Source organism: Choloepus didactylus, chromosome 7 (assembly GCF_015220235.1).
Source record: "Choloepus didactylus isolate mChoDid1 chromosome 7, mChoDid1.pri, whole genome shotgun sequence".
Taxonomy (NCBI): Eukaryota; Metazoa; Chordata; class Mammalia; order Pilosa; family Megalonychidae; genus Choloepus; species Choloepus didactylus.
The window spans coordinates 127885612-127902087 of record NC_051313.1 but is presented as its reverse complement, the minus strand read 5'-3'; the positions used below and the strand labels follow the sequence as shown (position 1 = coordinate 127902087).

At 37.3% G+C, this 16476-nt stretch overlaps 1 protein-coding gene across 12 annotated transcripts in view; it reads left to right on the top strand.

Moving 5' to 3' along the window:
* CARMIL1 (capping protein regulator and myosin 1 linker 1) overlaps nucleotides 1-16476 on the top strand; it is a 292788-nt gene that overhangs the window by 177082 nt on the left and 99230 nt on the right. For 7 of the 12 annotated variants that reach the window (XM_037842684.1, XM_037842686.1, XM_037842683.1 and 4 more), the window contains 5 exons: nucleotides 3344-3413; nucleotides 9956-9967; nucleotides 12174-12255; nucleotides 13005-13104; nucleotides 13205-13259. In XM_037842684.1, the coding sequence (XP_037698612.1) occupies nucleotides 3344-3413; nucleotides 9956-9967; nucleotides 12174-12255; nucleotides 13005-13104; nucleotides 13205-13259 (319 nt within the window). The remainder of the gene's footprint in view (nucleotides 1-3343; nucleotides 3414-9955; nucleotides 9968-12173; nucleotides 12256-13004; nucleotides 13105-13204; nucleotides 13260-16476) is intronic. The other 5 variants (XM_037842685.1, XM_037842689.1, XM_037842688.1 and 2 more) reach the window with 2 other exon arrangements.

The window sequence follows — 16476 nt, the reverse complement described above, 5'->3', positions numbered from 1 at the left end:
CAAAATTCCCTATGTTGAATTTTGTGATTGGAATCTTATAATCTGATTGAGTGTGGTAATATAGTCTGAAAAGACATCAGGGAACTGAGGTGCTCAGTTTTGCGGGTGGAGAGGAACTTACAAAGCACCACCCTGTGCTAGACACTGTCCTGGGTGCTTACACATGGACCGTCCCCTTTCGTGCTGACAATAGTTGCAGAGAGTTGGTATCATTACTCCTATTTTATAGTTGAGGAAATTGAGGCTCAGAAAAGTAATTTGCCTGCAGTCACTGTTGTAGATTTTGAGATGAAATTTAGCAGGCAGGACATTTATTAGGAAATGTTGTTGGGGTTACTACCTGTGGAGAGGGGAGGACGGGAGATTGGCAGAGGGAGAAGTTGATCTGAGAGGCTCTCTCTGTAAAGATCTCATCTGACCCCATGGGAGTGTTGGAGCTGGATGAGCCTTCAGAGTTGTTCTGAGGTGGGGCACTGAGGCTGAGCCTTTATACCCTTGTGTGGATCCATCCTTGGATGCAGACAGCCCCTGGAAGGAGGCGTGGCCTTGGGCGAGGCACCCAAGAGGACAAGCAGCCGAAGGAGGTTCTGGTACAAGGGTCTGTCATCGTCAGCAGCTGTCATCGGCTCAGTGCTGTACCTGACCCCACCCTGCATTCTACTATACCAAGAAGGTCGGGTTGGATTAATATCCATAAAAGAATAAGCCAAAGGAAAGCAAGCTTTTCAGAGAGTGACACTAAGTTTGGACATAATATGTTTCAGAAGTTTCCCACTTAATTTGGGGGCTTTGGAAAGCAATACAAAGACCGTAACTGGTTATTTTGTAATTATGCTTTTCCTTTGGGGCTGTTTCAGTTCACATGTTAAAGAACATGGTGATACTGTTCCTTGGTGTTTCTTAAAATCCCCTTAATGGTGTGGTTTACATGTGTTTCAAGGCTAGGGTTTTCCTTCGGTGCTGCTCAGGGTACAGTGCAAGTTCATATTTACTGCTCATTCTTGTTCTCTCACTTTCTCTCCTCCGCTCTCTCTTTCCTGACCCATCCCTCCCTCACTGTCACAGAGTGCCCCTTCTCCCAGACCCCATCTCCCTGGCTATTTTTAAAAAGCATATTAAATGTACTACTCCAGAATTGTAAGTAGAGTCACATATCCAAAGTTGGGGAAGTTAAATACACATTCTTTTGTTATCCAGTTTGCAATAATGGTTGAGGATTAAGTCAGTTCTCCATCACTAGGTCAAAATAAACAATATATCTTGCTTCAGAGTCCAACCCCTACCCCCCTCCAGTGTATACTTTGTTGTTGCTCTGGTTTTTTAAATTATATTAAGGACAGTTTCTATGGTTTATTTATTTTTACTGGCTTCATGAATAGTTGCTTCTTTATCATTGACCTTCTATAGTTAAATATCTTAAAACACACCAATAGTTTCCTTGGCCTTAATCCACATGTAAGAAAAATAGGCAGTTTTTTCCTTTCATGTTAGCATTATAAAAATGTAATGTTAAAATATGTGGCTAAGTCCTAGTAACTCATCATGTATTTGAAATGAAGGGATCCAATTTGGTAAAATCCTAACTAGAAAGTAAAAGTTATTTGCTGAAGTTCACCGAACTGTTACAGTGCCAGGACTCAAGGCTTGTTTCTATGTCCAAAGCTTTTTAGCACCTCAATACTGTCCCCAAGAAAGAAAGGGGTGGGGAGGAGGGGGGAAGCAACTTTTTAGAAAAGAGAAACAATATAAAAAGTAATTGAACAGAAACATGTTCATGGATGAAATTTATCCATCCTTCTCATAAAGATAGTGCTTTAGAATAAGAGTTTATTAAATTGAATTAAAGAAACGAAACAAAAAACACTCACTTCCAAAATCCTTCTTCTTAGCAAATGTACATGGAAGCATTCAGTGTTCAAGGAGCATGATTTATACCACCTTCTCTCAAAGATTTAGAAAACAGAGGGATCAGTGGATGGATGGACAGATAGAATGATAGGCAGATGTGGCAAAATGTTACAAGTTGGTGAATATGGGTATCTGGGTGGTGAGTAAATTGAGTTCTCTGTTTGGGGTTTGTATTAGTTTTACAACTATTCTGTAAATTTGAAATTATTTCACAACAAAAAGTTAAAAAAATTTAAAGCACCCCACCCCCACCCCCACCCCCACCCTAGTCTCCTCACTGCAGGGGCTTGTTTTCAAACATCTGGAAGCAGCCAAGCCCCATGTGCTGTATCTCAGAGAGTGGGGCCAGAGAATCACCAGAAGGATGAAATCTCAGAGACTTTGGCATGAAGTAATTCCCTACCTTCCCACCTTACCCTTCCCCTGGGGTATTTTTGGGGTCCTTTTATTTGGAACGCTGAGAACAGATAGTCGCCCTCATGTAGCCAACTCTTTGTTTCCGCTAAGAGGTGCATTTTACTGTCTGCTTGGATTTCAGTAACTTGCACACATTCTGATCCCCTTACTGGAGAGTAGGGGTCATTCATGCTCACCTTTCTTCATGGGCCTAGTTTAGGGTCTCGTCCATTCAAATCTAATTTAATGGATGTGTGTGCATGTGTGAAATTTTTTTTTGAGCTGTCTCAGTGGCATTGGACTTTATTGGACTGACTTGTAAGAATGGAATAAATTCATCATTTTAGAGCGGTATGAGATCTTCATGAGTAGGCCAGTGTCCTCAATTTGCAGATGAGGAAATTCCTTTCCAAAAAGGTGATCCAACTTGCCCAGTGACCAGCTGGTAGCTGGAGAGCCAGGATCCAGGACTCACACTCAAAACTTGAACTGTATCTCCAGTGCCTTCCTGCCCTTTCCCATCCCACCTCTGCACATTCTTTAATAAACTCATCTCGATATAATTTTACATGCTGGAATACTGTGGAGCCTGGTTCCCTCACTAACATATTCCTTAGGGAAAACCAGCTTGTACTCTAATAACAATTGCCTGATAATATTCTAAACATTATTAAAGCTGTTCTCAAGCAGATGCAGATGGGAATTTATCTGTGATGAACACAATTTAGTTTCAGTGTGCAATTAGGTGTACTGTTGGTGTATCTGCATAGGAATAGCAGCTCTGTAAGGTTTGGAAGCTTAGCATTCATAAAGAACCTGCACTGTATCAGACAGAAGAATGCGGCAGTGTGGTTTTTTTCCCTGCTGTTGGGAGGCAGAAATAGAATTGGTGTTCTAAAAAGTGAGAGGAGTTGGCTCATGGTGCTTGATCTGTGATTTAGAAAAGGCATTCTTCTTTGGGTGTTACCCAGTATGATTACGTTTTTTTTGTGCAGCATGTGGAATTTGTACCTAATGTGTGTGTGTTTTCTCCCTTCAGGGCACTGTTACTGGGCCTGGCTTGTAATCATAGCCTGAAGGGGGTTTCTCTGGATCTCAGCAACTGTGAGGTAAGAACACCTGGAGACTATGCACTGGAATAGATAATAGCTTCAAAAATTTTTTGGTCTTTTTCCTGGAAAAAGTGTGATACTATGATTCCACAGTTTATAAATGAAGCAGAAAAACACACATTATGGAAATTTCTGATGTTTTTTAGTTTGCGAGTTTTATCTGTAAACAGCCACAGAACACCATTCAGAAAACATTCAAGTGTGTTTTTTAATCACTTGTGTTTTTTTCCATTCTTAGTGCCTGTTGCCTAAGTATTTTATGATAAAGCCCTGAAGTATCGAGTCATAAATGAGCTTTAACATCACAACAAGTGTCACACACAGCATTCCTTGTATGGATATATTTCAATAACCTAACTTGGATTTGGAAAGCCTAAAAAAGCTGGCTGCTTTGGTGTTAATTTTTATTTTTTAAAATTTGGATTTAAAACAGAAAATTTATAATGCTGTTTGAAATTACAGCTTTTCCAAATACTTCCCATCAAAGACTCCCATATAGAAGAATAAAAGCTAAAAACTTCTACATTTTAAATGGTACCTAAACATTCCTATGTTGAAACTTTTGGTTTGTGTGGAGATCAGTATGAAAACACCCAGGAGCAAACCCGCTGTCCATTCTCCTTTTATTTCTGGGCTTTTATGTCCACTGTTCTCTGTTTCCAGAGCAGTCTTACCATATCCCTCTTTATCCCCAAGGCCTCCCTCTCTTTGGGCGTTAGCTCAAGTCCAGCCTCCTACTTTCGTGGGTATTTGTCTGATTCCTAGGGCTTGATCCTAGCTCTGCATGCAATCCTGGGTGAATTCAGTATGACTAAATCTTAATTTCTGTATCTGCAAACTAGAGAGATTAGAACCTCTCCCGATGGGTTGTTATGAGGTTTATAGGATCTCTTCTTTGAAGAGTGCTTCTTAGAGTATCTGGCACACAAGCAGACAAAAATTGTTTGCTTACACTATTATCTCTCTCCCTGCCCCCACCCCATCCTTTTCTTGCTCTCTATCTACAGAATTTCTTCCCTGACTGCTTTCAGCCGTTTGTGATCTTGCTCTTTTCTAATAGCCTAGAACTTAATGACCATGACATACGTTTAGAAAATGAACTGCCAAGTGCCTTGCACAGTTATTAAATTTGTTCATACATGCTTTCCCATCTAGTTTGTAACTTTCTAGAGGGCCTGTTTTTGTCTGTCTTTGTTTTGTGTTTCTCTTAGCACCTAGTACACTGCCAGGCACCACTCCAACACTAACTGTTGAATAAGATTAATGCTTCACCTGTTTGAAAATTCTAGAAACTGACTTATCTGAAGTAGTACTATATAAATTTTTAGTGTAGAATTTTTCATTAATACTGATCTGGGGTGAACATCGACTATATGATTTACTAGTATGGTTGTTTTGAAAACAAAAAGAACTAAATGCAGAAACAAAACCGAAAAACTAACCTGCCTTGTGGAATTTTCCACATGTAAATCAATGCTCTTTCATTTATAAAGGCTTAGACCATAAAGTGGAAGCCTGTTCTGGTAGTATGAATTCATTATTTGTTTAACAGTACTTTATGAAGGGGCCTACCAATAATAAAAACAGTTTTTTATTGGGGTTGGGAGTGGCAGAATGAGAGAAGGGAAGGCTTAGTTTAGCAAAACACAGAAAAGCAAGTTGATATAAACAGACTGCTCGACTAGATGAAACCATGGAATTAGCAATGACTCATAATATGGTTTTACTCCTGATTAAATATTCTGACTGCTACCAATTAAAATCTTCCATTTAAATCTCTAATCAAAGCTGGAATGGGTATGGGTGGTCATCTGGTTCCCAAACTTACAGATGAAGAAACCGAGGCCTAAAGAAGACAAAGCAACTCAGCTTGCTATGGCAGTGCCATATCAAAAATATGCTCTCCTGATCCTCAGGCCTGTGTTAATCATAATACTGACAATAATAATGATGAGTTCACAGTATCATCATATAGTTGTGTTTTCATCACCACAATCAAATTTTGAACATTTTCATTACTCCAAAAAATAAAATTAAAATAAAAAAGAGCATCTAAAACATCCCTTTCGCCTCCTCCCCTCATTGTTCATTTACTTTTTTAAAATACGGTTTAATTTAGATATATTCACACACCCTACAGTCATCCACAGTGTACAGTTATTCCCAGCACCATCATATAGTTGTGCTTTCATCACCAGGATCAATTTTTGAACCTTTTCCTTACTCCAAAATAAAAATAAAAGCCAAAACACCTAATCTTTCCATCCCCTCCATCCCACCCTATTCTTCATCTAATTTTTGTTCCCATTTTTCCACTCATCTGTCCATACATTGGATAAAGGGACCGCGAGCCTCAAGGTTTTCACAGTCACGCAGTCGCCCCATGCAAGCTGCATGGTTATACAATCGTCTTCAAGAATCAAGGTCATTGGGTTGCAGTAGCCATTCCAACACACTAAATACTAAAAAGTAATATCTATATAGTGCATAGGAATACCCTCCAGAGTGACCTCGTAACTTCATTTGAAATCTCTCAGCCAATGGAATCTTATTTTGTTTCATCTCTCTTCCCCCTTTTGGTCAAGAAGATCCTCTTATTCCCACAGTGCTGTGTCCAGGCTCATCTCCAGGAGTCATTTCCCGCATTGCCAGGGAGATTTACACCCCTAGGTGTCACGTCCCATGAAGGGGGGTGGGTTGCAAGTTCACTTGCCAAATGGGATTAGAGCGAGAGAGGGCCACATCTGAGCACAAAGAGGCTCTCTGCGGCAGTGGGGGGGGGGTACTCCTAGGCACAATTATAAGTGGGCTTAGCCTCTCCCTTTGCAGCAACTAGCCTCACAAGGGTAAGCCTCCAGATCGAGGACTCGGCCCACTAAATTGGCATTCTCAGTGTTTGCTGGGAAAATCAGCAATAGCCAGGTGGGAAGTCCAGCATTTCCGCATTTCTCCTCAGTTCAGGGTGGGGGGAGGGGGCGGTGGCATTTTTGTGGGGGTAAATGGTGGACTACTGGAAGTTTATGTGGTTCAACCTAATAGACGGTTTTTTCTTTTATGACTTTTTTTTTTTTTTTCTTCTTAAGATAGGAATCCAAATCAAATGCTTGCTTTCTGGTGATGGCATTGGCCATAATTATTTTTGATGATTCCAACTTCATTTTGGCCATTCTTTTATGGATTATTGATAAATTGATACTACTAAGATGGGGGAAGCCTTATAGTACAGTGTTCTTCCACCATCTTTAAACTTGAATTGCGCTACTGGTGACCACGTTTATTGAACCCGCATTTTATACTGCTGCTCATGGGAATTAGTGGAACACAAAATTATTTTTCTAAACTATTATAATAGTGGCTTGACACATTTTTTTTCTTAGGACTAGATGTTCAGATGTAACTAGATTTCACTTGGCCTTTCTCCAGGATACAGTAAACCTCCCCCAAAAGCTGTTTGGGGTTATAATATTATCCCTGTAGTAATGCTCTGCGCTCTAAGTATTAACGGTTGCTCTTTAATCATTTAATACTTCCAGTTTATTTAGTGCTCTTAGAAAGAAGATTTCACTGCCTTGGAAATTTAAGATCATTCATGTATATATTTTTTTCTGTTCATTCTCCATTTAACCTCATTAGACATAACCCTTCTACACTCTTAGCATGCCAGACAAAATTGTGGTTGAATTCAGCACTTAACTTTCTCTGATGATTACAGAGATCTAATCTTAAAATCTGAAAGGTGGTAGGGAATGAAAGGTCTCCCTGACTCCGTATTCATCTTGGGAAGCCATTTCCACAGGGATGACGTACTCAGGATGAGAGGGTAACAAGCTAAGAGTCAAGTGTCTGATGAATAAAGTTGGTTGGCTTTGGACCATCTGATCCTGCAGCCTCTGCTGTGGGCACTGTAAGAGTTCAGCACCTCCTACAGATGCCCCTCATACAACACTCTGCCAAAGCCATGGAAACAAAGAACAGTTGTGAAATACCTTGAAGTCTTTATTCATAGGTAATTAATTTTAATATAAAACAGCTATTGTGTAGAATTCTAGAGCCAGATTCATGTCTCCTCTGGTAAAGAAAAAATCCAGTGATTGATTTTAAAATCAGGTTTGTAGGGTGCCATAGAAGGTAAATAACCACCATATAAGATGGTGATTGATTTCAGCAGAAGAGAGGAAAGTAACCTGGAAGTAGGAATTAAAGGATCTAGATTGGAAACTTAGAATAACTTTGATTCGGAAGTTATTTTTGCATTTACCATATGCTGCTTCCTCTCCTGTTCCTTCTCACCTTGCCTGGGGAGTTTGCCTTGAAGCTCTCGGCATTTCTGAATTTGCATGCATTAGTTGAAATGAGAGAAGAGATTTACACTTCATGCTATTAAAATAAAAAGTACCATGAAGGTATTTATAAATTCTGGAGCTGTTTTCCTAAAACACAAACATCATTGTTATTTGGAAACTTAAATCCAAAATTTTGTTCTATGTTCTTTTGAACCTGTGAGGAATAAGCAAATAAGTACTGGAATTATACCTTATATTTACATATAACTTCTATATTTACAGGTAAAACTGTCTTCTTTAAGGTGGTTCACATCAGTTATGATATCACTTCGTTTTCTTTCCCTTGGTCTATTAGTACAGAAAAAGAGTAATATTTTTATAAGAAAATGACTGAAATAAAGTCACAGTAGGCAAAAGAATGTCATAGCCAAGGGTGGGCACTTTGGAACGAAAACAGTCCCTTTTGAGACTGGCTCAGCCACTTGGCTTGTCATATGACTTAACATCTTTGTTTTTCACCTGTCGAATGGGAATAATAATAGTTTTGGGGATAGCATTTGGCATGAAATGAGCCCAGCATACATGAACCACTTTCTGGGGAGTAAGAGGATGTTATAGTGCCAGCCTTATTTTGAATGTTAGAAATTACAGCATAGATCAGCATTGCTGTATTTCTATTTAGAAGCTTTAAATATTTTGTCAGTACTAAAGCATTTTTTTAAAAAAAAATTGTCTTCAAAGCTATTTTTAAATCATTCAAGAAGAACCAGTCTCATCAATTTATAGTCAAACCTGTTTTTGACACAAAACAGTTTTATCCTCTCCTACCCCCATCCCCCATGGTGGTGACATTTGCCTCTGAATGGCTTCTGGCTGATGTAATTCACCCACAAAGAGTAAGGCCTTAGCACCACTGCAGATGTTCAAAGCAGTGTGTCTGTTCCAACACCCTGGAGGTTAATTCCAAAAGAAGAGTTTCAACACTGTTTTGTCTGGTAGTAGTTACACTGGCCAGTCATGTGTAAACTGGGCATCCAGATAACCTTCAAGAAGGCAATTGGTTCTGCATATCCAGATCTGTTTTAAAAAGTCATAATACTTAGTAGTTATGCCTCAAGAGAAGAGTAGGTAAATACTGGGACTGAATTCTTCAAGCTTAGTCTCCTTCCAGGTGAGAGAAAAATTTCTGATACTTCAGGGAAAATGCACAGGCTCATTATAACTGAGGGCTAGGCACTGGTCTGGATGAGGGTGTTAGTGACTTTTAAGAGGAAACTTCCCTACACATTATTCCACAGTTCATTGTGAGGTGCTTTCATGACAAACAGAAGAAAAGAGCACAAATATTAAAATTTGAGAAGAGTAGGAAATTGCAGCAAGTAAACAGATATTTTTGAGGCAATTTTATTCGATTTGAAAGTCAGTCAACCACTCTGGGGATGAGAAGGTGGGTTTGCTGTGTTTAGCATCATCTACTTTTCCTGTCAGTTTGGGTGTGGAACGCAAAGCTGAAAATGTTTCGCATTCATGGTTTTAACTGTGAATGTTTCCCAGGATAAAAATTAAATTTTAAAAATCAAAATTGGAATCCCTGTAGAAGAAAAGGAGGAAATTTGGGGAGTGTTATATATTTCACTTCTTTTTAAGTGGTAAGTGATAGGAAGAAGGAAAAGTGAATTATTAGAAGTTTTAGTGTACCTTGCTTTTCTGGATCCTCATCATGAATATTTGGGCATTAGAGATAAATAGTTCACAACATCTGGAATGTTCCATCTTCCTTGACTGAGAGGATACTAGTCTCTTGAAAGAATAAAAATTTTATTTTTAACATTTCAAAAAGAATTGTGATTCAGTCACATTTACTCCTCTTTGATTTTTCTTTCTTTTAAATAATGCTTGTGTGTGGGATCCAAATGAGAGCAATTTAAAAACCAGTTTTCATGCACACACACAGACACAGCCTCTACTTACGCAGATTCATTTAAAAGGATTTCATTTACAGTAATGGAAAAGCTTTATCGTTGGGGAATTTTAGACTTGTGAATTCAGTGTGATGTTCTTGGCAAATGAAAGGTTGTATTTTCTTATTTATGTTTCTGATTTTTGTTTTGGGAGCAGATTTTATTTGGAAGTATTTTTTCTGACTCTTTGCTTTCTTATATTTATATTGATAGAGTCTTTAGCTTCCCCTCTATTCTTGTTCAACTTACTGCTGATAACATTCTTTTTGTGTTTTTCTCCTTGGGCTTTCCTTAGCTTGGCCATTGTGTAAGTACGTTGCCCATCTATATTTCAAATTTATAATTTATGAGTAAATAAAATTAGGATGTATTGATACATTTGATTTTTTTAAACAGTAGGCAAATATGTTGGTTTTGTGTGTATGCTACAAATATCAGTCAACAGTATTTATATAAGAAGCAGAATTAAGCACTTAAATGTCACCTATATTTTCCATTTCCGTAAATGGAGTATTTTTAGTGATGTTTACAATAATAAAGAATAGAGATTTTCTTGTAGAAATTTTGCTTCACAACAAAGAGGTCAATATTAGCAAATAATGAAATTGTAAAGATCTATTCACTAATGTTTACCTTCTCAAAAGCCTAATTTTTTCCATGCTGTGAAAATCAAATTATGTGTCTTTACAGTTTTAGCTTTAAATTATTTCTTGCTTCAATTTTGACAAAGTCTACCTACATTTCACTTCAAGTATTAACAAGCTATCACCTGGAGCAATGCTTTTCAAACTATTTGTATTGAAGAAACTGTTTTCTTCTCTTTTGTTCTTTTAAAATCTCCAGTCTTTCATAAACCAATACTTTAATAAAATACAATAAAAATGAATTACTAGAAAAATATAAAAAGTCAAAAACAATGCAAGTTTCCAAGTTTTTAGATGCAACAGAGTTAAACTTATTATTCCTAAGGTTCCTGAAATGTTTATACTCAAATTCTGTATTTATTTCATCTCAGACCAGTAGCAAACTGTTTGTAGCCTGGCATCAGTCCAAGAACCAGACTTGGACTAGCAGGATACTGAGGAAGGCCTAGAGGTGGTATGAGAAGATGAACTTGGTGGGGTGTTTGTATAAGCTGGATAAGTTTGGATAAGCTCCTGAGAAAACAAGAAAACCCGAAATATGGGCCTGGTGCTCATTGCTAGCAATAGATCCACATACTGGTTAGAAGCTCTTTAGCTGTGGAGTTGGCCTTGGTTTCCCAGAAGTGTGCAGATGAGCCTCACTGGATTGTTTGTTTCTGTGTGATACTCCCTTAGAGAGCACACTTTAGGCACCTCAAAATAATCTGTTGTCCCCATTCAAAAGTGGGAAAAGCCAAACTTTAAACATGCCTGAGTAAAGAGCAGTCACATCTCTGTAGAACTCTGCTTAACACACAGATAGCCAGAAAAGCTGGCAGATTTTGTTTTGGTCCAGGACACCATCAAAATTCATCATCTCCCATAGTGGAGTGAGGTTTCTTTAAATTCTTACATCAAAACTAGAACAAGTAGAAGATAGCATCTTGTATGATAATTTTAGTGTAGAAATTTATACAAATTTTAGCTTTCCTAAATGAAAGAAGGACCTGCCATGTTCCTTGGCACATGGTAGGTTTCCAATAAATGACGGTTTGTCTTAGATTTGTAAGTTTATTGAGTAAAAGGTCACAGCTTGGGAAACTTTGCATCCATAAATATGTGCTGAGTGGAAACCAAAAGATATTCTGAACTCTGTGAAATTTGCTTGAGGTTTCATGGGAAAAGGTGAAAAGCATTGGGGTTTGTAGGTTGCCTTTCCCTTTGTAATAAATTAGGTAATGAGAAAAAAATAATTTGTTCTTAGTTTTACAAGAAGCCAATCACAATAACAATATTTTAGGCTAATCTGACATCTTTTTCTTCTGTGTCTCAAAATATTTGCACAATTCATTTTGTAATCAACCAAGTAGCTGTTACCTGCTTTATAGTAACAAGACCTCACACTCATTTCTGTACAGTAGTTAGGGCTGGATCCTTCCTGAAGTGGTTGGCATTCAAAGTAAGTCTTAATAGTCTCATTTGGTTGTTTTGCTGCTCCTTGGGTAGAGAGTTATACTTTAAACAGTAACTGTTCCTCATGTATTAAAGGAATTCTTAGATTTGCAAATGTCAGAAATGAAAGTTCTCATGGGTTGACATCACTGTCTTTTTAGTGGTGGACCTGGGTGGTTTCTGTCTTCTTTCTCTCTCTCTTTTTCTAATAATCTTAAGATTTAATGTTGGCTCATGTGTTATGAGACATATGGAAACAGCATCAATGAATAGTGATCGGCTCTTTGCCATTGATGGTTTTTTTTTTTTGGTGTTGATAAGCTTTCACTGTTTCTTTGGTACTGAGTTTATTTAAGACTGTCTTTCCTATTTTTAACTTGTTCATTAAACCTCCAGTAAGTGAAGACTTTACCTTGTGTTTGGTTTGTATTTCTCTAGCTGAGATCAGGAGGTGCACAGGTATTAGAAGGCTGCATTGCTGAAATCCACAACATTACCAGCTTAGACATCTCCGACAATGGTAAGTCAGAGATCAGAAAGTGAAAAAACAAATATTTGAAGTAAGTTAGTAGAGGGGAAAAAATCCAGCCTGATGTAGACAACCCCTTGATAGAAATATGATTTCAGTTCTTGACTGTTTTAATGTAACAACAAAGTTTATTTATGAGATAAATCTGTGCCCAAATCTTAATAAGTTGATCCAATGGCCAAACAGGCAAGCTCTATTCAGTAAAATAAGTAAAAAGTATCACCAGTGCATTGAAAAAGATAAAACTTTAAGTTCGACCTTTTGTATTCTTATTGATAAAATCACACCCTTATTTATTCAGAAGCTTATTTCATTAGCTTCATTTCTGCTGATTGTAGTAGCATGTTAGTGTAAAAACCTGTTTTGCATTGACAGTTTTAACTCCAGTTGGCTTCTGGTGAGGCATATGTTGGAATCTTCTCTCTCAAAGTGTTGGCAAGAGATGAAACTTTCTGTCATTATCTTTTCCCAATTCCTGCTGACTTTGTTTAGGCACTGATTGTGTAAGAGATTTAGATAAGCCTTTATAGAGAATGGGTTTATCCTTGGAGATAATAGGAAATGGAAAGAGAGCAATAAGTTCTTTGAAAATAAAAGATAAGTATCCCCAGGGTCCTCCTGGTGGTATCCTAAGTCATCCAACTGCCCAACTGCATGTATCCTTTGTGTAATTGTGTTCCATCTGAGAATTCCATTATGCACATGTGTTTTGATTCTCCACCTACTCTGATTTTTTGCAGGTTTAGAATCTGACCTATCTACCTTAATAGTGTGGCTCAGTAAAAACAGATCAATACAACACCTGGCATTAGGCAAAAATTTTAATAATATGAAATCCAAGTAAGAGTTTTGAATTTTTTTTATGACAATGATGAAAATAACCAGCCTCCTGAAAGCTTTTGATTTGATTCCACTGTCCACATCTTTAAAATCTCTTTAGAAATCTGACACCTGTATTGGACAACTTAGTCCAGATGATTCAAGATGAAGAATCAGTGAGTATTATTTTAAAACCTTTTGATTAAAATCATTCGTGGCCATTCTTAATAATTATTTGTACTGAATTAGTGCTGATACACTTTCAGATAATTTGATCTAGGTGTGTGTATTCTGTTATTGTTACTTTTTTGTGCTGTTATTGTTGCTTTTTGCAAAGGGAATAAGTTTTAATGCCTTGGTAGAATTTTGAATGTCTTTAAAATTTATTTATTCTTTACTTCATGTAACTTAATAGATGAAGAGTAGTATAAATGGACTCTGAAGCCTACCTTTTAATAAACTTACTATTTCCTAACTTCAGCTAATATACTGATCGGCAGACATGAATTTTTACAGTCCAGTTGACTTTATGACCTTATATCATGGTGAGAAAAATAATATTGCTAATTTTAATTTCATCTAATAATTATATAGAACTATAAGAGACTTAAGAGTTGCCCCTCATTTTCAATTGCTTCTTGAGTGCTAGTAATCCTCCTTATATTTTTCTCCCCTTTAATAGCTCCTGTCCAAAATTTGGTTGAGCATAAAGAAATGTAATTTCAAATAGTACCTTGTTTTGCCGCCCTTTCAAATTCATTAGAAAAAAGAAAAGGGTATTTTATGGGCGTTCTGGTTTGCTAATGCTGCCATTTCCTGAAACGCCAGAAATGGACTGGCTTTTATAAAGGAGGTTTATTTGGTTACAAAGTTACAGTTTTAAGGCCATAAAGTGTCCAAGGTAAAGCATCAACAATAGGGTACCTTCACTGAAGGATGGCCGATGGCATCCGAAAACCTCTATTAGCTGGGAAGGCATATGGCTGGTGTCTTCTTGCTCCCAGGTTGCGTTTCAAAATGGTGTTCTCCAAAATGTCAGTGTCAGCTTTCAATGGCCATATTCAAAATGTGTCTCTCAGCTGCAGCTTCTCTCCAAAATGTCACTCTCAGTTGCTCTGAGCTCCTTCTGTCTGTGAACTCTTTATAGGACTCCAATGATTTCATAAAGAGCCACCCTGAATGGGTGCGGTAAAACCTTCATGGAAACACTCAATCAAAGATTCCAACCTAATCAACACTAATACCTCTACCCCCACAAAATTGCATCAAAGATAATGGCGTTTTGGGAGACATAATACATCCAAACTGTTACAATGGGCGAAGGAAAAAGCTCTCTATCATTAATCTGTTTAATTTAGAGCTAGCCTGTCACACTTAACTTTCACTGATGCTCTTTGAGATTTTTGTCCCTTTATCTCAGAAGAACTATTTAGACTAAACTTGGCTTTTACAGTTTCTAAAATCCTCATAAATGTGTAATCTACTATGAAGAGTCACGTTCTTCATGTTTTCTTTTAGCTACTTTGGTCATGAGAGTGATTTCCTCCAACAATCATGCGAGGTCTGTCACACTGGAAGAAACTCTCTTTTTCCCTTTTGAATTCTTATGGTGTAAAAGCAAATTCTGTTGCAACCCTGGTAACTTTCTGGGAAAGCTCAGGAGCCATGAGATTGGGGATTGGAACTTTCCTCTGTGGCCCTTGCCTACACCTCTTTGGGGAGCTGTATGCTTGAGGGCAAGAGAAAATTCTGTATTCTCTCCTGTTTGTTGTGTTGATATAATTTCCAGCCTGTGGGTTAGAAAATGAAACTCATTATTGTTTAATGAACTCAAGCACTTCCCTTTGCCTCATTTGCTAATAAATCCCGTATTTTGTTTTCCTTATGCTTGGCTATTAAAGTTAGGCGTGTACTTAGAATGCAGTTTACACTTTTCAGAATTTATACTCTTTTGCATATTTAATTTGACTTTGCATCAGTCTGCTTTGAGTTTCTCAAATATTCCCATTATTGGCCCAGTTTTGGAAGATTGGGAAAGCTAACGTTGCAGAATCATATTTATATTCATCCTAAAATATTTGTTTCTTAGCACACATTTAGGAAAAATACATTTATTGATATCATGCTTTGCTTATTACACAAGAATCTTCAGACTCTTGTTTTTATAATTTTGAAATTCTCATTAAGGGGCATCTTGATATTTAAAGTATTCCTAAAAAACATATTTGGGGAAGGTAAAGTTTGCTATGAAATGTGAATTTTATTGAGTTCTAAATTTTGACTACTGTGTTTCTAATAATGTACAATGAAAAGCTTTTCATGTTAATGTCATTGTAAAGTAGATGACTTTTTCAAAAGCAATTACCATATATTTTTTCCTACTTTCTAATCAGTAACGTGCAAAGCAATTTAAAATGATTAGGAGGAGTTGAGTCGTATGACTACAGAAGTTCCACTAATAACTGGCAAAATTGGGATCATTTTTAAAAAGTTTTGAATATATAAAGTAATCATTTCACTTTTTACATTCTGACCTTGTGTTTGTAGAGCTTGTTCTTTGACAGCCCATGGAGTACTTTATTGGCCCAGTATTGCACATTATGTTCAGTTGGAAAACCTGGATGCCCGTGGGCTCTGGTGTTGCCTTCAGCTATAAACAGTGGGTGTCAGGCTGCTGCACCCAGAAATGGGACGGTCACACTGAGAGACCAAGGTGACAGGAAATCTTGTTTTCAAGTATTATCTACAAAGCCATGTTGTAACCAACAGGACAGAATATGTTTCTCTTGGGAGTGCCTGTAGCAAGGAAACAGATTCTTGGTTTAGGCATGTTCAGCTATGGAAAGAAATAGTGGGATTTCAAATAGTAATGGTACACAGAAGTGCAATAAATCAAGAATGGATGACCTTATAAATATGCATGCAATTCGGGCTGTTCTGTTCTCATTAATGACTCTGCCTATCATTTTTAAGTGTTAACTAGGGTGTATTAGAATTTGAATATAGTACTGAAATTGTTACACGCTAGCTTGCAGAATTGGCAGTTTCCCAGTGTTAGGAAGAAGTCGTGATATATCATTTTTGTTAGCAGTTGAATAAGAGATTATCGAAGTGATGAGAGATGTGATTACTGCTTTTTTATTAAAGTAGTATTGCATTTGTTTTCACTTAAATCTGAAGTTTCCTGAGTCTGAAGCAGTTTTAGTTAATTTTTTTCCATTTACTTGAGTGTGGGATCTCAGAATATTGGAAGTAGCCTTGCTAAACCAGTCTCAGTCTAAACCTATGCATGCTTCTTGGTGAGGATTTAATTGCCTTAGCACCATGCCATTTTACTTTTGAAATTTTGTTTCCAATTAATAATATTACCTTTTTAATTTTACCGTAAGATGT